This window comes from Mauremys reevesii, linkage group 5 (assembly GCF_016161935.1).
Source record: "Mauremys reevesii isolate NIE-2019 linkage group 5, ASM1616193v1, whole genome shotgun sequence".
Lineage (NCBI taxonomy): Eukaryota > Metazoa > Chordata > Testudines > Geoemydidae > Mauremys > Mauremys reevesii.
In genome coordinates, this window is record NC_052627.1 from 130937589 (window position 1) to 130962598 (window position 25010).

A 25010-nucleotide genomic window follows, 5' to 3' on the forward strand; every position below is an offset into this window, starting at 1 on the left:
AATCTGTACCTCAGTTTCCCGTCTGTATAATTGCGCTAACAATACTTTATTTTCTCCCAGTGTTTGTCTGTTTAGATGGTAGATATTTCAGGGAAGTGATTGTTTTACAATGTATATGTACAGCACCCAGCACAACAGAGCCCCAAATCATTTGGGACCTATTGGTGCTAACATAATGCAGATAATTAATAGTAGCAATAATAACTATTAAGAGAAGCAATATGTACTCCACGTATTTTAAAAGGAGTATTAATGCACCAAAAGAAAAGCAAGCTGAGCCAGGAATGAAATCCATTTTATTCTCTCCAAAATACAAATTGGCATCAACAAGAAAAGCAAAGAACCCTTTAAACGCTCTAGCCACGAGCCTGCAAGGTCTCTGCTGACTTGTGTGGGCGCTGAGTGGTGCTCAGACTGTGGTACCTGAGCTCAGCTGTAAGGTTATCTTACATCACTATACCTGTGCTTTGGGGGAAATTCCTTACTTCAGGCCCTTTGATGGGCGAATTCAATGACTCCGCAGATCATACAAGGCCAGACTGCACTTCCTTCAGGGAGGGGATCCTCTGGTCACGGTCCTTGCCTGGCTCAGGCACTATTTCTCCGACCAGAGCCTGCTCAGCCCATGCTGATGGGTTTGGGATTTAGACTGGTTGTTGGGAAGAGTGGGCAGGTCAGCAGTGGAGTAAGTAAATGTCAGCTCAGTTTATTAACCACTTGGCAACACGTCATGATTCTTGGTCTCCCTTACACTCTGCTGTACTGCATTCTTGCACATCTGCTTAGGCCTAGGGTGAGGGATTCCAAAAGCCTTTCTCTGCACTTTCCACTAGAAGCGCACCCAGCCACAGGCTGCTGTAACACAGCACTTCCAGCTGCTGACCCATTCCACATATAAAGCCAAGCACCATCTACGGGTGGAATAATGTCTGATGTTTGTAATATCACTTGTCATCCCAAAGGATTCCCAATTTATTTTGCAATCTTAGGAGAGATTAGATTAGGGTAGAGAGAGTTTGTAAAATGCTGTAGGATCCTTCAAGATGAAAGTTGCTGCATTATAAATAATGGATCAAGTCACCCACCATGGGACTGAAGCTATCTCTGGGGTGCAACACAGCAACTGCTTTTTAACAGCTTACAGCTGGACAAGAAGCAAATGAAGAACACCATATCCAATTGAAACTGCATTGTGATTGCTGATAATGGGAAAAGATTTCCTTCAACTCTGACAGCTAGGATTAACAGGTCACTCTGCAGCTCTAATACGAGGTTCCTCTTGTATGGATGCTACCAAGTTGCCAGGGTCAGCAGAGTTGAGAGAGCGATGATGTGTGGTCTCAAAACGCACAGTGAAGGGAATCCTTGTATGTTTGCTGATGTGAGCTCAAGGCGCAGTGCTCCAGAGAGAGGGAGGCTGAGGTGCACCCAGCTTTGTCTTGGAGGAAGGCTGCTCTTTCATTGTGGTGTTCCTTTCTCTTTTTGTGTGTCTGCAGGGGTACCAAGAAAAAAACAAGTTTATTGCTGCACAAGGTAAAATCTCTAGTCTGCTCTGGTTACTGTGTCAAGCTGATGGGGGTGGTGGTAATTCTTCCCTGATCTCTGAAATTGTGAAATTTTACCTGTGGCTCAACAGCCCTGGACCCATCATGTTGGTCAAAATCCAGGGAGTCTGAGATGGAAATGTAGGAAATGCCATAGTATGGACAGATTGTAAGCTCATGTACAAGTTCAGTGCTGGATGTGTCAAAGGAAGGCATCGAACGCCAGGAACCTATCTCTGCAATACTGGATCTTAGGGAGGAAGTCAAGGCAGTTCCTTCCTGACCTCAGCTGGTATTCAGCTTGTGCCCTGAAGCGTGAGGATCATGGGTACTTACAACCTCATGTCCCTGCTAGTGTAACTGCCAGGCTGTTTTGATTCATATAGGCCTGTAACCCTTTCTGGAAATGGTGTAAGCTATTGGACTCAATCAAATCTCGTAATAAAAGCACAGGAGTCTACTGATGTGAAAACAGTTTCAGGCTTATTTGGTCTAATCTCCACTCCTTTTGTACATCAGTAGGCAATGGTGTATCATTAAAATGTGGTGCATCAACAGAGAAAAACTTAGTTGCAACATTCACTATGGCGAGACTTTTCCTTCATGTCAGGGGGAGGAGTATTGGATACTAACAAGTGGGCGACTTTCTCAAATCTTGCCAAACCCTTCCTGTCTCCCACCCCCACAAGCCCGTCCAGAGCGGGGGTTGTGCACCATCTGCACCTCCTAGGCACTGGTGGATTTGCAGCATTGTATGTGGTACTAACCACTCTGCTGCATGGCCTTAAAGTCGTGGGAGGAACATGCCAGTAAAGGAGGAGGCTGTGGTGGTGTAGAGTGTGTAGCAGCTCCTACCCTACCCCACCACCCCTTATCCCTGCTACTGGCATAGGGGGCTTCCCTACTCGCTGCTGATCACTACCTGCTGTAACAACCCCATGGGCCGGTGGCAACTGTTGTAACTTGGAGAAGTCTTACAGCTAAGTAATGGTAGAGGATGGGTCTGTCATTCAGCCAGACCAGCGTAAGGGATGGCAATGCCTGTGCTGTGTGTTGACCAGCCATAGCCTGGGGTTTGGGTCAGGATGTTTAGGTACAGTTCAGCAGCTTGTCTGGTGGACGGTCAGTAATTATTCTTATGAGAGTGCCCTGCAAATCCACGAATATTCTCTTTACAGCCGCAGATAAATGCATCCGCAGACCATTTTGGCGGATCGCAGATCGGATGTGGATATAAATTTTGTATCCGTACAGGGCTCTACTAATGAGTACCAAATTTAAGGAAGACCTTGCAGTTAAAGCACAGGACTGGCAATCAGGACTCCCAGGTTCTGTTTCTGGCTCTGCCACAGATGCCCTGTGTGACCTTGGGCAAGTCATTTTATTCCTCTGTGCCTCAGTTTCCCTCTCACATTTATCTTAGCTTGCATTGCTACAAATGTAATTACTGGTCATAAAATGTATCCAGTCCCTTTTTAAAAATACAGCTATATAGAGAGGAATCTGAGTGACCTTTGCTGCCGCTTAGTGGGGAAAAAGTGGAAAACCTATTACATTGCTGCACAGTCATTACCAACTCTGTTTGGGCATAAGCTTTCGTGGGCTAGACCCACTTCACTAACATGGCTACTGCTCTGAAACCTATTACCAACTCTGTATGTGCCTCTCCCTGCTGGCTTTTACTAGGAGAAAATCTGGCACTGGCTGGATGACATGCCCTTCCAGTGCATAATACCTGTGTTTGGTTTTTGTCTTTTTAGGACCAAAAGAAGAAACAGTAAATGATTTCTGGAGAATGATTTGGGAGCAGAACACAGCGACAATCGTCATGGTGACTAATCTGAAAGAGAGAAAAGAGGTGAATGTCAGGGAATACTACCCACATGGGCACGTTTAACCGGCTGTGATGGTGAATGGAGGCCTGGGGAATTCCCGGGTTTGCCACACCCTGGACAAGCACATTAAAACTGGGCAGCTAGGCAAGCAGTTACTTCACTTGTATGTGCCCATGGGAACAAAGCCCCTAGAGGGGCTGTCTGTGAGATGGAACATGGGACTTCAGGATCTAAAAGCATAAGTCTCTACTGCTTGCACTAAAAGACCCCATCCATTAGCCTGCAGACAGTAGTAAACTTGTCCACTTTTATATAAGACCCAGCCACTAGAGAGGGACAAATTGCTGCACATTAGCTTGAGTTATCCATGTGTTGGGGTCTGCAGATATAATTGCTACATCAGCTTCTGCACATTTTCCCCATAGCTCCCCTGCCCTTAACAGAGGTGACAAACATGCACTCCACACACAAGGAAGCAAACAGTCAGGGCCTGCACTGCTCCCATTGAAGCTATTGGCCAAACTCATCCTTGTCTTCAACAGGAACAGGAGAGGGGACCAGATCTTCAGCTGGTGTAAAACAGCATAACTCCATTGTCTTCAGTAGAGCCAATTTACACCAGCTAAGGATCTGATCCAGTGTGTTTATTTTTGTTACAATTCTGCTGTAAACTCATAGGGCCCAGTTCCCCATTGTGTTACTGCAGCGTCACTGCTGGGCTCCCTGGGGAATTGGTCTAATCCAAGATGGCAATTCCCAGGTTCTTTTACCAGGCTCATTCTTGGGTCTCTAGACACTGGGATTTCATAGATTCCAAGACCAGAAGGAACCACTGTGATCCTCTAGTCTGACCTCTTGCATAACAGAGGCCAGAGAACTTCCCTGAAATAATTCCTTGCCTTGCTTTTGTGTCATTTCTCTCCAGTGCAAATGTGCTCAATACTGGCCAGATCAGGGCTGCTGGACTTATGGAAACATCCGGGTGTCTGTGGAGGATGTGACTGTCTTGGTTGACTACACAGTGCGAAAGTTCTGTATTCAACAGGTACCATGGTTCACTTACTCCCTTTCGCTTCCTCACTCCCATCACCACTTTCCATCACAGAAATCAGGAGAGAATTAAGGCGCTCCCACCTGTAGCGAGGATTGTCTGACTCACTACAAAGCCCCAAACTTTCACAATGCCCCCTAGGGGCGCAGGTTGGGATGGTTTGTGTGCCTCTTTGAAGGACGCAATCATGGTAAAAATTATACACTTTAAAAAAATAGTTCTTCCTGTGTTAATTGCGCCCTGAGTTTTGATAGTGAAATAACTAGAATCCTCACTCCGTTTTCACCATAGCTTTTTGCATTTAGCTCAGCTTAGTTATTTACGGCCACCTCCTCAGCTGGTGTAAATCTGCATTGCTCTGTTGGAGCAATTGGAGATACACTGATTTACACCAGCTGAGGATCTGAGGATGGGCCAGTGTTGCTTTAATAGTTAGCATACACAGTTTTACATGTGCATTTGCATGTGCAGTTACCACAGTTGCATGTGGAAGAGGGGCAGGTGCGGGCCCGGATGGGCCAGTAAGGGCCTAAATTCCCCCTTGTGCCTGCAGTTTCCCAGTGTACACACACTGCTACAGTCATAACTTGCTTGTGTATTTTTGCACTTGGGCCCTCACTCTCTGTTACGGAGCCCGTGGCCGTGTGCGCTTAGCAAAATGTTAGACATCTTGAGCGGAGCGGAGATGGAATCCAAAACTGCAGTTATTTCCCCCCCTCTATTTCTATGGTCTCACTTGCCATAGAATCTGAGCACCTGGTGATCACTAATAGAGTTTATGCTCACAATCCCCTAGTGGGGCAGGGCAGTGCTATTATGAGGGACTGAAGCAATTTGTCCAGTGTCACACAAGCAGTCTGTGGCAGAGCTGGGAATTGATCTTGGATTTCCTGAGTCCCAGTCCAGTGCATTGACCATTGGCTCATCCTTTGTGCTTGGTGCCTCTCTCCCCTTTATACAGTTAGGACAGAGGTTAACAGGGCAGCTGTGTGAAATGTTTACAGTGGAATTGAAACAGTGAAAACCTGCCCCATTATGAATCCAGGTCCTGCTAAGTGAGCCACTCCTGAGAATGCTGGGTCACTCTTGTTACCTAGGTTCCCCTAAAAACCAACCCAGGGTCACACTTGTATTAGTTTTATTACAATGCCGCTGTTAGGTCAGATAGAAAAGAGATGGAGCTTATTCATACATGCACACATTCACTGCATTCATACCCTCATGCACCCACACACTTACACAAGCGGAGAGTTACTGGAGACAGCATGGAAGCCGAGAAGCCGAAGCATAGTAGATCTGGTGTGTCTGTCTGCGGTCACGAATCCAGGCTGCTGAGAGGGTCAAGAAGTAGGGGCTTGTGTGCATGCCTTCTTCCTCTTATTTTGGAACTGGGCAGCTCCTGTCACGTACACTGAGTTTCCTTTCTGTGTCCGTCACTGAGAAGCATTCCCAGACCAGTTCCTTTCATGCATACAGGTTCTTCTTTTCTTTAAGCACTTCATGACTGCCTTCTCAGGGCAGATTATATCAGACACACCTGGCTCCTGTGTCCAGGCTCCTCTCTCCTTGCAGTTCCTCTCCACCCAGTCTCACATACACTCCCTTGTTCACACTCCCTCGTTCACACTCTCTGAGGGATGGGATGTTACAAAGCCTGGATGTTCATACAAGTGGCAACCTGAAAAGGCCACAGAGCTTGCAAAGGTTACAAAACTTAAAAGGCTATGCTAATAATCACTGAAGTTACAAAGTCTGCAAAAAGGTTGCAGAACTTAATGATACAAGTTACAGATCTTACAATTGCATTTGAGCAGAGGCTTTACTTAACAACTCTGTGCCCTCAGGTTGTGTAGGAGTGAAACGCAGCAGCTTTGATCTGGTTTGATTCAGCTTGAAACACAAAGTGAAATTCCTGGGGTGGTAGCCAAGCAGCCAGCAGGATTCCTGACTACCCTAGACGTTGGCTTCTGGGTTTCGCGTCTCCATTGGCACCACCTTATTGAGAATGCACTACAGGACAATTGCAGGCTCCAAAAAGCCTTAGAGGAATTGTGGGGCCCATCTAGTTTCTGCCCCCCTCCCTCAGTAACCACCAGGAGAGACAGAAGAGATTGGCCTACCTCCATGGACTTCAGTGTAGCTGAGACTCTGGTCCTAGGACTTTAGAAACGCTGAGGTAAAAGCTAAGCAGTTCCTTGAGATTTCATAGCCTTGGAGTTTGGGGCACTAGCAGGATGCAATACCTGATTTTCAGCCATCAGGCCTTTGGAACCAACCCTGAACCCCAAAACAGGCTTCAACCCCCCTGAACTTTAGGGCTGCTTGAACCCCAGACTGAAAGCCCCTCTCTGCTCTCAGTTTCTGAGGGAAGGTAATGAAGCTGAGTGTCTGACAGTAACCAAGGCATGTGATCTCCCCACAGGTAGGTGATGTCACAAACAAAAAGCCTCAGCGCCTGGTGACCCAGTTCCACTTCACCAGCTGGCCTGACTTTGGGGTCCCCTTCACCCCTATTGGGATGCTGAAGTTCCTGAAGAAGGTGAAGACATGTAACCCCCAGTATGCAGGAGCGATTGTCGTTCACTGCAGGTGAGTCCAGGGCCATGTCTCCCAGAATGCCCTCCCTCCTCCTCCTCCTCCTCCATGTATCTCTGCCTGACTGCTCTTGAGGGCTACCCGGAAAAACCTGTTCTATCTCCTGCGGAAGGTTGGCAGGGGCAGGCAGAGGGGGTCCTGGCTACCTGACGCTGGATTCACTGCATGAGTGCAAGCAACAGCCATAGACACACATAAATCACGTGCATGGGGAGCTGGGACTAGAGCCCTGTCCTTTCACCTCCAAAAGCACAGGCCTCACCTGAGTCATAGTGACCAAAGAAGATGGCCTGTGACTAGCAGGAGAAGTAGTAACAGCTCACTTGGCTGCTCTGTGGACCCAGCCACCGGGGGTAATATCACAGCAGGCTATAACATTCCAGCATCCTGCATTTGAGATTTGGGCGTTAACCCTTACTGGAGTGGATCCCAGACACAGCAATGAGCTCCAGGCTCTCTCTGTACCTGGAATAACAAAGAAGCTGCAGAGCTTGCCTGGGGTAATATCCACCAAATTTGCATGCCCACCCCTGGCTCTAGAGCACTGCCAGGGAGGGTGGGAGCCAGCCAGCCAGGCATCTTGACTTGCTCAGGATCATGGTGGCAAGTGAATGGCAGGACCAGCAGTTGGACCCAGCTCTCCTGACTCTCACTCCCCTGCTCTGGCCATGAGAAAATGCTGCCTGTAATGCCGTTCACTTCTCTAGCCCCTTTCATCCTTCACAAACTATAAGGACCCAGCAGAACTGATATTCAGCCACCTCTAGAGAGGAGTGTGGCAGCCAGCGTAACAGGGTGAGCTAGAGAAGATTTGATTGAGGATGTTGGGCCTCTTGTATGCCAAATTCCCTCCCTCCCGTGTGCGCGCACACACAAACACACACACTGTAGTGCATGGTACTTAATGTGTCTCCCTCAGGCTCCCTGGCAGGACTCAAACTTGCAACTCCAAGGAGTCTGCATGAGTTCGAGCTAGTGCGAGAATCCACCCTGAGCCTCTCCAGCTCTACATACATGTCCATGAAAAGTTCTCACAAGCCTGACCTTCGCTTGGGCTCATCTCCCCCTTGATACATTGAGAGTTGAGCACTGAGAACAGGAACCCAAAGCATGGCCAGCGCCCAAGAGAGGAGTGACAGAGCTGGGCTCTGGCCTGTCAGAATGACTGGCTGCCATGGGCCCAGCCCTGTAGGGGAGAGGGCAGGCTGGGAGGAAGCTGGAGGCAAAGGACAGCCAGGCAACGGCCACAGGCAGCACTTCAAGACACTACCAGTCTGAATTGACTCCGGGGTTCCCTGTGGCCTGCTCTGTGCTCTCATGCACTCTGAGTCCCAGGGGGTGGGATTGTCTAGAAATCTAGAGTCTAGAAATGTCTGTCTTAGCTGTAGCCTTTGGACCCAAGAACAGCCTCTGCCGTAGTTGGGTGCGAGTTCAAGCTCCCTTCTTCTTTCTTGTCTGGAATGGATTGAGCTGCCTGCTGTCTAGGGTGAGTTGTTGTAGCCTCTTGGCTCTTTCTGGTGCTTTGCGCAGCAGTTAACTTTCCTTGAGCAGGCGTGGGGCAGTGGAAGGAGCCATACTCCAATGGCAGCTGCACTGACTGCTTGTTCCTCTGGTGTTACAGCGCCGGGGTAGGACGCACAGGCACTTTTATCGTCATTGATGCCATGCTGGACATGATGCATGCAGAGAGGAAGGTGGACGTGTACGGTTTCGTGAGCCGGATCCGGGCTCAGCGCTGCCAGATGGTACAGACCGATGTAAGTCCACTCCAAGGGGCTGGAGAGGCGCTCTGTGACACTGGGCACTTACATAGCACTTCCCACACTCGGAGCACTGCAGACAGATGCTAATCAGTTGCAGCCCCACCTGTGAGGTGGGTCAGTCTCACCTCCATTTTACAGAAGGGGCACTGAGGCACAGATAGGTGAGGTGATTTACCCAAGGGGACACAACAAGTAGGTGGTAGAGGCAGACCTACTGACTCCCAGAACCTCCATTCATTCCTCCAGACCATGGCACTTTCCAGCTTCCACCCATTACTGGAGCATGGCTGATAACACTTTGCCCCCTGTAGCAGTGGTGCACAAACTTTTCCAGTCGTACCCCCTTTACCAGTAATGGACTCTGCCTGTGTCCCCCTTCCCCCCATTACTACACAGCCAAGGCTTCCTCAGCAGTAGGCTGCTTCTTCCTTGCAGCCAGGCTGCACTGCTAGGGCAGGGCCAATACCTGCCCCTCCCCCAGCGGGTTTTCAGGGTGGGGGAAGGCACATCTCTGGGGTGGAGCCAGCGCTGGGGGTGGAGGCTGCTGGGAGCAGCACACTGGCCCACAGGCTGGGTGGCCTGCTGAGGTGAGTCAAGTGGAGGTGGTTCTCCCTCCATGCTCCTTGTGGGGGCTGGCACAAGCCGCCTGACATCGCTGCTTGGCCTCCCAAACATCCCTCTGCGCCCCCGTAGGGGGCACGCCCCACAGTTTCGACGCCATTGTTATATAGCACCCTTCGTGCAAGGATCCCCAAGCCCTTTTCAAACCTTAGCTAAGCCTGTGTGGCAGGCAGGTATCACCATCGCTGTTTTACAGACAGTGACACTGAGGCACAGTGAGGGCAAGGCCAATATTCTAAAAAGTAGCCTCTGATTTGGGATGCATCAGTGTTTGGGAGTCCAGCTCTGAACATTCAGTAGCAGCAACCATGCTCAGCCATTTAAACAGAGCATGTGGCCTTTTCCATTCTCCATGGACAGGGGAAGTCCTGTTGCTCCAGCTGAGCCTGCGTGCAAACATCAGTGCTCTCCAGGCAGCCAGGAGCTTCCTCTCTGAGCCACTCTTCATTGTTCCATGCATACTAGGTCTGCCCTTCTTCCCCCACCCTGTTTCCTTCAGCCTTGAGCATCTCCTGATCTACCAGCCCATGGCCCTGCTCTGTAGCTGGTCACTGAGAACGTTATAAGAGTTTGATCCTCTCCCAGATGGGGGGGAAAGTTCCCATTGACTTTAATGTGACCAGTTTGCTCAGTGGTTGTGCTGATGTTGGTGCCTGGACTTTGGGCATCCACCCTTTCCACACATGCTCTCCTAGAGTGCGCTCAGTCTAAAGACAGAGAGCTGAATGGGTTCAGAGCATGGTACGGAAGCTGCCATCTCTCCCTTCCCTTTCAGATGCAATATGTGTTTATATACCAAGCACTTCTGGAGCACTATCTGTATGGAGACACAGAGCTAGAAGTGACCTCGCTAGAGACCCACCTCCAGAAAATCTACAACAAAGTGCCCGGGACCAGCAGCAACGGGCTAGAGGAGGAGTTCAAGGTGGGTTTGCCAAAACCATGCTGGCTCAGTGCCCTTGTCAAGAGAGACCAGGACAGGTGTCTCATGAAAGTTGCATCCAATCCCATCCTGAGCCAGCAGGTTCTCCAGGGAGAGTGACAGCCAGACTCGACACGATGCTAGGCAGTGCCTGCAGAGGGAACAGCCCTCCACTGGCACCAAGAGGCTGGATGATCTGTTTGTTCCTTAAATATCTAATAAAAGGGGGCCCTTAGTTCCAAGGCCCTTTCCCCAGCAGGAACATTTCACTGGAGTGTGTTTGTAGTAACCAGTGCAGTTTCTCTGTAAGTGACACCTGGAAGCCAGCTGGTTTGAGGGTTTGGAGGGGTCCTGTAGGGGAATGCTAGCCCAAAGATTAGGGAAAGCAGCTGTCAAAGCATGGCCTGGGAGTCCTTCTTCAAAGCCAAAGCGCTCTCTGATTCTTGACATGAGCTCCTTGTGCCCCCTGCCTTCCCACTGCTGGTTCCCAGCTCAACAGCCAGGACTTAACAGGAGGAGGCAGGGCTGGGGACTGGGTACAGTAGAGTGGGTTCTCTGTCTAGCCACGTTTATGGTCCCCATCACTGTAGTGTCTGTGTCTTGCAGAGATCAGCAGTAGGGAACTGTTACTATCCCTGTCTGACAGATGGGTCACTGGGGCACAGAGATGAAGTGACTGGCCCAAGGCCACATTGGGAATCTTTAGCAGAGCCAGGAATTGAGCCAGGTCTCCTGACCACCCTTATGAGAGTACAGAAGGGGGGGCATATCTCTGACAGCTCCATTTCAGACTATAATGTGCATAGCTGCATACGATGAGCCACAGGCCATGGCATCATGCAGAGACCCACCTCAAGGCTCATTATTTAAAGGAGGGTAGGGATGGCCTAGAGTAACAATGGTGAAAGCGTGAGCTCCCTCTTCTGGTGCGTATCCCAGAGGCTGGGAACTGCTGGCTTGAGGCAGTTCCTCAGACTTGGCAGTTGGCTCAGGTTGGCACAGGGCCTGGGCAGGTGTACTGGTGTGGGGCATTTTGACTGTTATGGTCTTGGCTTCTTTTGGTCATTTGAAAGTTGTCGGTTGATTTTATTGTCCCCCATGCAGAAACTAACTTCAATCAAAATCCAGAATGACAAGATGCGAACAGGCAACTTGCCGGCAAACATGAAGAAAAACAGGGTGCTTCAAATAATTCCATGTGAGTTTTTCTTCCATCCTGCCCAGGGCAAAGATACACTCAGAGGACAAATGAATAAATATAGAGGGTGAGCCCTTTGGGAGGACAAGAGGCATCAGCAGCTGTGGAGGAGGTGGCTCTCGCACCAGCAGTAGTTTGTGAAGGGGATGGGGAGAAACCATTGTGAGTGGAGGGAGCAGAGTGGTCAGCATAACATGGAAGGCTTTGAAAACAAATGAGGTAAATTTGAAGTGGATCCTGAAATGAATGGGGAGCCAGTGGAGGCATCTGAGCATTGAGGCTGTAGCTGGGCTTGCCCAGTCTGGCTTTGGGCCCTGCCCTTGCCTCAGTTTCCCCTTCTCCAGTTTAGAAAACTTCACACTGCAGGTGTTTCCTCAATAATTCTCCCCTTTTGGGAGTCTGATTTATTAAAAAAAAGTTGAAAACTCCCCCCAGCCTTCCTAGCTGGCTCACACCCTTGGTGGAGGGCTCTTAGACATGTCCCTGCCAAGGCTTTCCTCTAGCAGGCTGGCTCCCCACTCTCCTGGCCCCTTGCCTGGAAGCTAAGGGGCCTGTAACTCTGTACAGAGCAGCTCTTCTGCTCCTTTGAGTCTCTCTTCAAACTCTCCCTCACTAAGTTCACACTGCCTTTTACATCTTCTAGTATAACTGGTTCTGAGTCATATGCTTTGATCACGTGACCTCTGTGTTCATTCCCTCCACCTGGGGAGATGGGCGAAGCCTGGCTGTTAGGGCCAGCTCATTCTGTGGCAGGCCATGTGCTCACGCTTCTTGGTGTTTGTGAGAAGCTGGGCGGTAGCATGCAGACTAGAAGAGATGACTCACTGCACAGTACAAAGTAGCCTGCCCAGGAGATCATAGAATCATAGAAGATGAGGGTTGGAAGAGACCTCAGGACGTTATCTAGTCCAACCCTCTGCTCAAAGCAGGGCCAACCCCAACTAAATCATCCCATGGTAGTCACTGGGGGAAAGTGCTGTCTTGAACTGATATGGCAAATGGATGAATATTTGCTGTGTTCATGCTAAAGGAAGCAGACCATACTGGACAATGTCCATTTCCAGTATGGTTTAGGAACAGAGCTGATCAACATTTGAGTTTTCTGGTTCATGAGAAATTTTGATATTTCAGAATTTGAGTACCACTATTCATTTTTTTTTCCGTGAAAATTTCTGACCAGCTCTATTCCTAAATAGTTTCGCCCAAGGCACAAACACTTCTCACTCTGCTTTAGTGTGTCATTAATACTATGATTTATCTGTCCCAGAGTCCCAGGGTCTCCATTACTATCCATTATCTGAGCCCCCCACAATCTTTAATGAATGTATCCACACAACACACCTGTGAGGTACGAAAATGCTGTTATCTCCAATGTATAGATGGGAACTGAAGTACAGAGAAATTGAGTGACTTACCCAGGGTCACACTGGGAGTCTGGGATACAGCATGGAACTGAATGGGCGTCTCCCCAGTCCCAGGCTAGCTCCCTGTTCACCAAGCCATCCTTCATCTCGGTTGTCTCAATCTGATGGCACCCTTGGGGCTGCATTAACTTTCATCCTAAGGTTAATGCCTGAGTAGCAAGTGTCTGTGTTTTGAAAGTGATCCCCAAAACTCCAACCTGCTTGTCTGGCTTCTATTTTAGATGAGTTCAATCGAGTGATCATTCCAGTGAAGAGAGGTGAAGAGAACACAGACTATGTCAATGCGTCCTTTATTGATGTAAGTTCTTGTTTCCTGTTCATACTGTAACCATGGATTCTACAACCTGCAGCCAATAACCTCCACCTCACATGGCCAGGATGGGCCTAGTCTTGAAATGCTTGCTTTTTAGTGTGTTGGGGTTTTTTTATTGTATTTAGAGCTGATGGAAGGTGCTAGACTGACTGGGGATTGGAGTCCTCTGTTTATCCTGATAACATGTACAGCTCAGGCAGAAGCAGCGTGAGCTTCCATCCTGCCCCACCATGACCTGAAGAGTCACATCTCGGGTGATTTCAGTCTCAGCAGCCCCGTTAGGGTCCTCCACTGAGCCCCTCAACAAGTTTGATAGTGACTCTAGTGATGTGGATAACTGTCTGCTAGGCATAGAACTGGGACTACAAGCTCCTTTCATTTGGCCACTGAACATCCACCAGACAATACAATGTAATAATAATACACAGATCTCAAAGCGCTTGACAAAAGCAGATCAGCCTCATTATCCTCAGACTGGAGTAAATGAGGCAAAGAGGTAAAGTGATCTACTCACCAAGGGCTAGATTGCACAGCCCTTGCTGACAGGTAGTCTTGTTGGTGGCAATGGGAAGCCTCTCATTAGCATTCATCTACCCGCAATCCACCCAAAAGTGAGTAAGTGCTGTAGGACCCAGGTCTTTTGACACCCAATCCTGTCTCTAACCCCCAGATGACAGTTGCTCCCGAAGGCAAGTCATTTTTGATTATGACTGTCCTGGGCTAGATTCGAACCAGTGACTGAGAGGGGAAAGACACTGGATCACATTCATAACGCCCTGAGCTATCTATCCCCCTGCAGTGTAATTTTCTAATGAGTATCATCCATAATGGGTGGGTCCCGATATGCTGATCTGTCATTACATTCTGACTCTATCTGTTTCAAACAGAGCGCTGTATAAGCAGCCCGCCTGGCATCCCAGCCCTGTTTGTTTGTCATGAATCTAGGTCAGAAAGCCCGTGATGTGGTGTAGCAGCTTTGTTGAGAATTCAATTTCCTGCCTCTACTGAACTTTGCTTGACTGGCACGCTCCAAATGACTAAGCATCTTTGTGTTCTCACTGCAAACTCTGATGAAAAAGAAAAACAGAAACTTTGACTGTCAGAAGGAGGAATGTTTCTTGGTTGTGGAACAGCAGTTGTCACCTTGTACTGGAGTTTGCAGTGTAGGCCTGGTTTTGCTCCTCTCAGCTTTTACTGTGGATTTTAAGCAACATCGTTAAAACTGGTAGGTTAGGTCTGGGCCCAGGGTAAAATTTTCTACAAAATTTGAACTGACTCAAACAAGGGATTCCTGAATTATGACATCCTAAAAGCGGGTGTTCTCCGTGGTCCAAAGAGGCGTCTAATGTTTTGGTCATTTTGTGGTGGTGGTTTTTTGCCTCTCTGTAGCAAAAACAAAAACTGCAAAGAGGAGAAAAACTCTTGAGTTTGTTTGGCAGCCCTGGCAGTGAGCTAGTGCCCAGGACCAATATTTAGCTGACTAAAGCCTAATTTCCAAAGACATCAACTTTTTTAATTTGGACCATCACTGTGGATTGTTGGCTGTGCTTAGCTAAGCACAACCTCGCTGAAGACATGAGCTTTCCTCTACAGAAGCAGTACGGTCTGGGCCTGATTTCACTACATTGCGTTAGACACCGAGTTAGTTAATTTGGTGTCATCCCCTTGTGTGGACACTTTTTTAAACTAGAATCTGAGTGTTCATACAAGTGACCAGCAGCTGTTTAACTACATCTGTTTCTAAAGCCGTATAGTTAAATCTGAACCATTTTCTTTTGTAGACAAGACCTAAGTCTATCGCCCTTTACTGTGCAGAGACAGAGCTCAGATTTGATGTCACTGCATCACCGTGAAGGCTTCTTACTATAATAAAGACACATTTCTACCAAAAGCCTGATCAGCCCCCCTGAGAAGCTCGTTAAGGACTGGCAGACCTACCAAGGCTCCTAGGGACTTGGAGTGTCCCCAGTTAGCCCTCCGAGGCTGGGTGGGGTTCTCTTTCATGCAGACCTGGGAAGGTCCACAGGAAGTGAGAGGATGCCTCCAAGTCCCCTGTGCAGTCCACTCCACATCTGCCTGCAGCCTTCTTCAGGTCTGCAGGAGCCAGGCTCTCTTCCTACCACTGTTGGGACTGAGCGAGTCAGGACCACAGACCCTGCCCTCCATTCCTGTCCACCTCTATATGTCTCAGTCTTCCCCTACCTGCAAAATGAGGACAGGCACACCTGCCTCACAATGAGCTGGGCGGCTCAGTGAGGGTTTGTCAGGCAGTTATGAATATGTGGATTTTTCTATTAGGCGTTTGTATACGGTACCATTGAGATGTTTAAAGGTTAAATGAGAAAATTAAAAAGGAAAAGATGAAAATGGAAAATCCAGAGGTGGATGGGGATAAGGAGAAGAGAGGGGAGAACTGCAGAGAAGGGGTTGGGTCCGGTTGGAGGGAGGTGGAGTGAGGAGTGAGTGGGGTTTGTGGTTTGGAGTTTCTATTTATTATATATATTGCTGGCTGGGGAACCAAAGAGTAGGAGTGAGCTGAAGCTGACGAAGGATGACACCAAGTTGGGGGTATTGGATTCGGAGAGAGGAGGAGGATATTAGGAGATTGATTTAGATGACCTTGTAAACTGGAGTAAGTTACAGGATGAAATTCAATAGTGAAAAGTAAAAGGTTTATGCATTTAGGGATGTCTAACAAGAACTTTAGTTATAAGCTGGGGACGCAGTTGGGGGAAGGAGAGGAGGAGGAGGAGGACCTAGGAGTCCTGTGATGGATGGCAATGTGATGTGGTATGTGATGTGTGTGGCCGTTAAAAGCTAATGCTCTAAAAAGGTTGCATTAGGTATATATTTCTAGTAGGAGGAGGGAGGTGCTAGTCCTATATTAAGCGTTAGTGAGACCTCATTTGAGTTATTGTTGCAGTTTTTGGTCTCCAAAATTAGGCCAAGAAATTCAAACAAACTGGACGTAGGAAAAGAAGAAGGAGAATGGAGAGGAGAGAGAATGGAGGCGGAAGTATGAGGGGAGAGAGACTTGAGTTTGTTTGTTTGTTTTTAAGAAGGAAGAGGATAGATAAGATTATGATTCACTATATTAAATATATCATCAAGGGAAAGGAAGGAAGGAGAGGAGAGGAGTGCTAGCTCAGTGCGAGAGACGACGGATATGACAAGGATATAAATTGTCAGTCAGGAAATTTCAGGCTTGAAATTAGACAACAGGGTCCATGAGTGGAATACTGGAAACAGCTACCGAGAGAGGGAAACAGGCGGAGGACCTCCATGATGATAAGATTAGATAAATTAATGGATATGGGGATGGGATGGGTATGATTAATAAAATCAATAGGTCAATTAAATGCCAAGTGCCACACTGGTAAATAGTACAATGGGTGAATGGTATTTATATAGGTTTTTGGAGGGGAGGTTTGAGAGTCTTGCTTGCCATCATGTTCGGTTCAGCGCGCCATTGGGGAGGTCGGGGGGGGAATTTCCCTCAGATTGGCAATGGCTGTGCCCTTTTTGTTTTTTCCTCCTCCTGGGGGGGGGGGGCGGGCTTGCTAAGTGAGTGGTGTGGATTTATTATGGCCATCATCTTGCAGGAGGTCAGACTAGATGATCATAATGGTCCCTTCTGATCTTGAATTCTATGATTCTATGAGTTAGAGATCCACAGGTGGAAGATCCATGAGAAATAGGACCATTGTGTGGTGCAGAAAGCTGGATGTGATGAGTCATAGCTGAACAGTGGGCCTGGGAAGGCTGAATGCATTGGAATTAAAGCTACTTTGGGGTCAGAATTAATGCTAAAAAACAAGGCTCCCCAGGAAGGGAGAATGTTTTGACTGTCTAAGTAATGGCCTGTAGTGTGAGTGCTCACCATGGAGCATGACTGAGGCAGCAAATTATGAGGCATAACAGAGCTGATAGAGCAGAGATGAGTGATGGCAGAGCCTTGGCAGAGCAAGAGCTGCTGCCATCTTGACTTTTCCCATTTGGATAATGGGACGAAAGAGCAGCCTCCAAATACGTCAAGGGTGTAGGTGCCAGAAGGGGAAAGCTGTTACTTATGTGATGTACTGGGGATAAGCCAGAGTGATGGGTTATGTGATAATAGGGGAGATTGGAATGTGGTGTATTGCCCTGTGGAACAGTCTCCCTGTGGTGGAAGCCTCATCACCTGGGACATTTAAAACAGGTCTGCACCCCCTGTCTGACCCTGCACTGGCAGGGAGGGTATAAAGGGCCATTTCTGTCTCTAACTCTTGTGATTCTGTCTGCTGTGAAAATGATTTAAAAAAACAAAAAAAACCCCATGCGCTACACAGCAGAAGACCTACACCAAGTAATTTGTACAAGAAGTTGTTCAAACATCCAACTTCTGAATGAAAAGGAGATGAGATCATAGAAGTTAGAGATGAAAAAGGTTTGTTGCAGCACTGATCCCCTTCCCTGCCTGTGCAGAAGACAGCCAAGTTCACAAGCCTTGGGCAAACAAGGACCAAGTTTTTCAACTGGCACAAGGAAGGGATTTCAGGTTCTGGTTGGTCTGGGGAGAGAAATGGGAGACTCTGAGCTTTGGTGCGGTTTCCTCCTGAAACCAAGCCAAACACATTGGTTTCATATGAGCTGTGCTTTGGAGCCTGTGATCCACCCAAAGAACTCTCCCTGTGAGATCCCACTCAGTTCCTCACACTGGTGCCCACTGTCACCAGCTCTTCACGCTTCTTGTCCATTTGTGGATGAACTGTTCAAAGTGGCTGTGAGGGAGCTCATTGCAGCATAGCTCTGTGTCAGGTAAAACAGCTGCTGCTGCAGATGCTGACAGCACTGGGGTGATATCCAGTCTGCATGCAGTTCTGCCGCCCCAACAACCATGGCTTGAAATTGCAGGGTTATCGTCAGAAGGACTCATACATCGCTAGCCAGGGCCCTCTCCAGAGCACAATAGAGGATTTCTGGAGGATGATCTGGGAGTGGAAATCCTGCTCTATAGTTATGTTAACAGAGCTGGAAGAGAGAGGCCAGGTAAGTGCCTGGGATTAACTAATCCTGCAGCTGGTGGGAAAGCAACATCATTATGACTCCATCACTGGTGGGAAAATCAATGCAAGACCCTACAGCCCCTTGACGGCCCTATTACTTGTTCCCAACACATCCCAAATTATGTAACTATTTAACTCACATGTACCCAACCTTCTCTGGAGAACCTCGTGCTGCAGCCCGACTTCTAGTTTTACCCCCAAAGAATCCACGTGCTTATAGACACAGTATAAATTTCAGACGTGAGGGGATGGGACAAGGACCCAAGACATTCCGTTCCCAAAACACCTCTTGAGCTAAATGGCCACTCACTAGTTACTGTCTGTGCGCTGGCCAACGGAGAGCAACATCACTCATGCACAAAGCTAGAGAGCAGCATCCTAATTCCCCTCTAAACCTCTGATCCCATGGCTGGCCTACCGAGGCCTCCTCATAACAGACCCCTCAGGCCAGGATGGGGAGGAGGGGATTTCATGCTGCCAGATGGAAGTTTCTCACCTCCTCACCTCTCATGCTTTCTCAGGAGAAATGTGCCCAGTACTGGCCTTCTGATGGCTCTGTGTCCTATGGAGACATCACCATGGAGCTGAAAAAAGAGGAGGAATGTGAGAGCTACACAGTGCGGGACCTGCTAGTAACAAACACGAGGGTAGGACTCTCTCTCCCTCACCATGGAAGGCAGCTCTGGGATCTCTGGGCATTTGCTGTAGTTAACCCCTGGTTCTGTCTATAGGTGCCCTGCTTCCCCTTGCTCCTGCGGCCCTGTCCCAAATGTGATTCTGCCCCTTTCCCCTGGCCCCTCCTCAGCTTCCATACCTTTCCACAATTGTCCCAAAATGACACCTCCACTGTCAGTTCCCTCCCTCTTCACCCCACTCCCTGCACACTGCTGTCCTCTCCCCTTCCTCGTTGTTAACCCTTCCTCTCCCACTGACTTCTGGTCATGCCTCCCCCACTGCAGGGCTCCCTTCCCCCACCAGAAACTGTTATCCACTCCCTGCCGCCCACCTCCCTGCTGCCATCCAACCCATACTCTCTCCTCTGCTGGTTCCCTCCCGGGCCACCCAAACCCTCCCTGGTTTCCAGTTCCCAACTTTGTCCCCCAGGACACCCCCCCTACCACCACCGACCGACTCCTTGGCACACTGCCACTGGTCCTATTGGGCATTTGCTTCTGATCATTCTCTTCTAACCTTTCTTCCCAAGCCCTTGCAACAGTCTGTTTCCAGCTATGCACCTGGACTTAGGTTGGTCCAGTGGAGTGAAGTTGTCATTGTTTTTCTCCTACAAGGAAAACAAGAGCCGGCAGATTCGACAGTTCCATTTCCATGGCTGGCCGGAAGTTGGAATCCCTAGTGATGGGAAAGGAATGATCAATATCATTGCAGCTGTGCAGAAACAGCAGCAGCAGTCTGGGAACCATCCAATCACTGTGCACTGCAGGTACAGCCCTGTCAGGGCAAGGGACTGGACACAGCTGGCCTAGGGCCAGCATTGCTCTGGTCTTGGGTAACTGTGATAGATCTGCAAGCCAGTGAAAGGGACCGACGTCCTCAGCCCACTGATCAAGGGCAGCACAGACAGCTGTGGTGCAGGCTTCCCTCACGCTGTCCCAGCCAATGTGCCTGAACCTGGAGCTGGAAAGGTCCGGGAGTAATTCTGTCACCAGGCCCCATTCAGTCCTTGGCGTCTCTTTCTCCTTGGCAGGGACATTTGAGTTGGTGGGGGGGGGGGGGTTGATGTGGAGAAATTGGGAACTGGTCTGAGACCATTCAGCTCATGTTATATGGTATCCAAACCCTCTTCACCATCTGACTAGCTGTTTGACCTCCTAATTCTGGCCAGACATGAGCTGGTGCCCAAGACAGGAGGGAACAATGGATAGTTAGTCAGATGGGATGCTTCACATGAAAACAACTGTCTATAAATGGTGGTTGAACTAGAAAGCACAAAGGAGACTGTTCAAGATGTTCCCATTCCCCAGCATTTCCTTCCCACTGCCTGAGTTGGAGCATCCATCCAGCCAAATGAATGTGCTTTGTAATGATGTTCACTTTCTCTGTGCTCTTCTGTTTGTCTCTTTGCCAGTGCTGGGGCAGGAAGAACAGGAACCTTCTGTGCACTGAGCACTGTCCTGGAAAGGGTTAAAGCTGAGGGGATTCTGGATGTCTTTCAGACAGTGAAGAGTTTAAGATTACAGAGGCCGCATATGGTGCAGACACTGGTAGGCACGAGTTATTGCGTTTTCACTACCTAGCTCCCTTCATGCCTTAGCAGATCTCAGGTGAGATGGGCCTGAAAATTTTCCTTCTTCTCAACCAAGTTTTTTGAGTTGAAATTTCCCTAGTTAAAATAATCCTAATGCTGGGGAGAAGGAGGATCCTCTTCCCTACCGCCTTCCTCCTAACAACCTTAGTTCTACAGGGAGGGAGAACTGTGCTAGGAATAAGGAGACCTGATTCTGTTTCAGACGCTACCACTGACTTTCTTTTTCACCATGGGAAGTTACTTACAGACAGAAGTGCCAGATATCCATAGCTTCTGCTGAGCTGTGGATGCTCAGCACCTTTGAAAAGCAGGCCACTAGCCTCTTCATGACTCAGTTTTGCCCATCTGTACGATGGGAATAATGGTGCTTCACCCTTCTCTTGTAAAGTACTCTGAGATATGCCGTTGAAATTGTTTTGATACAAGACAGGAGGGGACCACTATGATTATCTAGCCTGACCCCTTCATAACACAGGCCATAAGTGCAAAGTACCTTTCCTCATTTAATGCTTTGCTTTTCCTCTCCCAAATGCTACAGGAACAGTACGAATTCTGCTACAAGGTGGTGCAGGAATACATTGACGCCTTCTCAGACTACGCCAACTTCAAGTGAAAAAACAAAACAAAAAGAAACAAATGACAGAAGAGTTGCCTTCTTTAATATTTTGTAATATTCTGTTTGTTAATATACCCCCCAAAATATGTGTATATATCTTAACTGTTTTAGAGATTGGTACCATAGGCTTCATATTAGCTGGAGATTTTATATGTAGCAAAAAGTGTTAGCGCAGATACTGTTGGCTCCTTTTTTTCCAATGTTTTATTGGGGAATTAAATAGCGTGATGTTTGGATTAATATTGTCAATCCATCTCTCTGCTGGAGAGTTGATATAGGCTGTTGTTTTGTTTGTAAATCTTTTTTTTTCCCTGAGGGAGTAAAGCCTTTTTAAAAATAATAGTATTCCGGATCTCATCCAAAAGCACAAGCTTTTCCGAACCTGTGAGGAAATGGTTTCACATTTTCCTGCTGTTCTGCTCTTAAAAGAAAGAAAGGAAGAAAGAAAAAAAAGCTTATTCTGTATATATCCTAGTTTTTGTATAAAAAGAGAAAAAGCAAAAGTTTCTTTCTCCGGGACTAAATAAGTCTGTGTCACCAGCTGAAAATGGTAATGGACTTTAAGTGGCAGCAACAGTTGGGATTTCAACCAGAAAAAAAGGATTTTTGCTCCCTAAAGGAAACTTCTCTGTATGTGTGCCAGATTTCAGATTGGTTTTATCTGCCTCTCAGTCACAGCCTTGTCTGGCACTTATTGGCAGGCAGCATGGTAGGTCGTTTAGATGTCTAGCTGAACTGCAGGTGCAGTCAGGTACGTGGATGGCCTCACCTGCTCCTGCAGTTAACAAAGGCCATTGAAATCCTCTGGCTTTCTGTCTGTCCGTCTGTGTTCATCAGTGAACAGTAGCAGCTTTGTTGTTGTTAGTATTAAGATTCATTTTCTCTCTCTCTCTCTCTCTCTCTCTCTCTCTCTCTCTCTGAAGGCAAAGCCAAATGTTTCACTCTAGCCTTGTGTACTCTGGGAGTTTCAGCCATTGGTGTCCAACAAGTGGTGTAGCTTCATCAGCACAAATGCTTAGTATAGACAGGCAAAGCCTCTAAAAGTCACTGTTTGTACCTCTGCCTGAAATGGGGGTTAAGCTACACTTGTGCAAATCATGGCTTTTTCCAGCTTTGCCTGTCTATGTGGGGAGTGTGCACTGGCACAGCTCCACCAATGGCTGCAGCTGGGGCAAATCCCCAGTGTAGACAAGGGCTTGGAGTGTGTTCTGCCATGAGAGCCGTGTTTACTTCATGCTTGTCTTACAACTGCCAAGGGTGTGTGTTGCCCCATGTCAGTTATGGGTTGCCCAACCCAGTTTCCTTTATGCTTGGAGGCAGGAGTGCCATGTGCCTGCTAGCTGTCAACGTATCAGAGCCTCCATGGCCGAAAAATGTGTTTAAGTTTACTCCTTTCCATTTCTGTGGTCAGAAGGAGTGAGGAGGGGCCCTCCTTTCAGTAGGTCTCTTCTAGGTGCTGGTGCCATGGTTTGGAGAGAAGATGTGGCACCATAACAATCCAAACTTCAGCCAGCCATTGATTGTCCCTCAGACATCAAGTGCGATCAGCTCCCCTGGTACATCTCTTCCTTCCCTCCACACCCTATGAATGGTCCTTTAGCAGCTCCTGGGCTAGACTTTCCTCTCATACCAGTATAACTACAATGGAAGCCGAGGATTTACATAGAAGTCATACTGGTGGGAGTAAGGTCAGAATCAGGCCTGGTGGGGGTTCTGCCAAGGATAGTATAGGTCCATAGGCCCAATTCTGTATTTCCTTAGCTCTGAAATGAAAATTAAAATAGAGGAGTTGATCCTTGCAGCATTCAAGGAGGCAGCACTACTAATAAAAGTCACCAGGAGGTGGTCTCTGGTATCATCCCTAAATAAAGATCCTGTTTGCCCGAGTTAATTGTGGAAGATCAGGTGTCTTCTCAGCCTTCCTGTGGGGGAGTTCACACACTCCTCTCCATCCCAGGTTAGTTGTGCAAGGGAAAAATATCAAAAAATCAGGTTCTTCTAGAGGAGAGTTCTTTTGTTTGGGGGAGGGGTTTTATTTTTACTTTCTACACTGAATGTGATACTGTTGAAAGTGCCAACTGAACAGGCTTGGGGATCCATCCCCAAGAGTGTAGGCTTGCTCTAGCTAAATACACACAGAAATAGTCTGTCTCTCCCCCCCCACCCCCCCATGGAATACCCCACCAGTTTGCTTCAGCCCTTACCTGAAGGGATCATTTCTGAGTGTAAGAGGAGATTTCAGTCTCCAGGGCTTGTTCACATTGGTCTCTCTACAGAGACAGCCGGCAAAAGCCTCGATTTTGGACTCTGATCCGCGCAGTTGGACCCTTACGCCCATGCAGAGTCCTGCAGATGTCAGTAGGTCTCTGCGTGGCCTGACCCAGGAAAGCATGTAAGGTGGCACACACACATACTGTCCCCGATGGGGATGCTTTCCTGAGTCAGGGCCTGTACATACACAGGCCTGCCTGCAGGATCAGAGGCTAAAAGCTCCAGTTGGTGCCAAGAATGGTGACATGGATACCTGTCCTCTAGGAGCTAGTCTGAAACCAAGAAGACTTGTTGGTTTTTGATGGAAAGGAGGCACCAAGAATGTATCACGCTTCACAGATCGTAAGAAAATAAATAGATCCATAATGTTTAAGGCCAGAAGGGAACAGACCATAGAATTTCACCCAGTGATTTTGGCAACAAGCGCACAGTAACTTGTAGCTAAGCTAGAGTAGATCTTCAAGAAAGACATCCAATCAGGTGATGGACACCACATCCCAGCCAGAGCAGAGATGATGAATAAAGCAAGGAGCCTATTCTCCTTACTGGCAACACTCACTTTTAACTGAAAACCATGGAAAATATTTCCCCTTTAAGGCTTGTTCTGCCTAGGCTGAGCCCTCCCACAGCCACATGACGTTATTTGCAGTTTATGTAGCCTCAATCCTATAAATTTACGTGTGAGTAATTTTACTCAAATGAGTAAAGTTATTCCCACACTCAAATGTTTGCAGGACCATGTGATGGTCTCCTGAAAGTTTTCAATTAACCTTCCTTTGAATATGAAATTTTATCCTGGGTTTTGTGGCTTTTATTGTAGACAAATCTTAAAACTTTTAAGACATCATCTTAAATTTTCTGCCCTTTTTAAAAGGAAGGGTGTAGGTAGCTTTTATTTCCTCTTTCTAAATATGGCGTTGATTTGGCTCACTTGTTCTGTGTATCTGTCTGTAAATACCAGATAGATCTTTTCTGTGTGTGTCTGAAGAAGACTTTGAATGAATCCTGTTTTTGAGCTCCAAGATTGTAGTTGATGAGAGAAGGCAGTTGAACTATTCTTAAAGGAAGATGCAGTGTAATGTCTGACCTATTCTAATTTACAATGGAAGTTGAATTACAACTTGATTTCAGGGGTCTAAAATACAGGAAGTAGCATGAACAATCAGAGCCCGCTTTCTGTAGTCAGATTGAGTAGGGCTGAGACAAAGCCATTGGAATGCATGACTAAACAGAAGACTTTCCCAGCTCCTGAATTAACCAATAGAATGCATCTTTCCTATGCATTCAAGTGCCAAGCCGATCCTCTGGGTCCTCAACTGCAGCCGGGAAAGAATCAATGCAACAGCAGCCCTGCTTGAGAGACACTAGCACCATTCACACGTGTTATTTCGAAGGTACTTTTGCTATTCACAGTTTTATTTTAAGGCTTCTCAATGAGATGTTTACCAACAAATACCAATGATAGATTTTCAACAGGGGCTATGGTGTGGACTCCCTTGGAATTTGAATACCCATATACCTGCTGGGGGGGGCCAGTCTAGCTAAT

The 25010-nt window shown here is 47.8% G+C and overlaps 1 protein-coding gene and 2 long non-coding RNA genes across 4 annotated transcripts in view; 1 reads left to right on the forward strand and 2 right to left on the reverse strand.

Annotated features, from left to right (window-relative positions):
- The window catches only part of PTPRA (protein tyrosine phosphatase receptor type A), a 220718-nt gene extending 196239 nt beyond the window's left edge, over positions 1-24479 (forward strand). For both annotated transcript variants that reach the window (XM_039542426.1, XM_039542427.1), the window contains 13 exons: positions 1497-1533; positions 3305-3402; positions 4305-4424; positions 6853-7019; positions 8647-8782; positions 10185-10334; positions 11436-11529; positions 13175-13251; positions 18160-18294; positions 18833-18958; positions 19601-19752; positions 20398-20533; positions 21116-24479. In XM_039542426.1, the coding sequence (XP_039398360.1) occupies positions 1497-1533; positions 3305-3402; positions 4305-4424; positions 6853-7019; positions 8647-8782; positions 10185-10334; positions 11436-11529; positions 13175-13251; positions 18160-18294; positions 18833-18958; positions 19601-19752; positions 20398-20533; positions 21116-21190 (1503 nt within the window). In that variant the 3' untranslated portion in view covers positions 21191-24479. The remainder of the gene's footprint in view (positions 1-1496; positions 1534-3304; positions 3403-4304; positions 4425-6852; positions 7020-8646; positions 8783-10184; positions 10335-11435; positions 11530-13174; positions 13252-18159; positions 18295-18832; positions 18959-19600; positions 19753-20397; positions 20534-21115) is intronic.
- Positions 310-6797, reverse strand: LOC120407091. The gene is made up of 3 exons (XR_005599784.1): positions 6551-6797; positions 3280-3384; positions 310-1490 (listed from the first exon to the last, which is right to left on the reverse strand). It is a non-coding gene; the product is annotated as an uncharacterized LOC120407091 (long non-coding RNA).
- The window catches only part of LOC120407089, a 36408-nt gene continuing 30936 nt past the window's right edge, over positions 19539-25010 (reverse strand). The window contains exons 3-4 of the long non-coding RNA XR_005599783.1: positions 21071-21180; positions 19539-19661 (exon numbers count right to left, since the gene is read on the reverse strand). This is a non-coding gene — a long non-coding RNA (uncharacterized LOC120407089). The remainder of the gene's footprint in view (positions 19662-21070; positions 21181-25010) is intronic.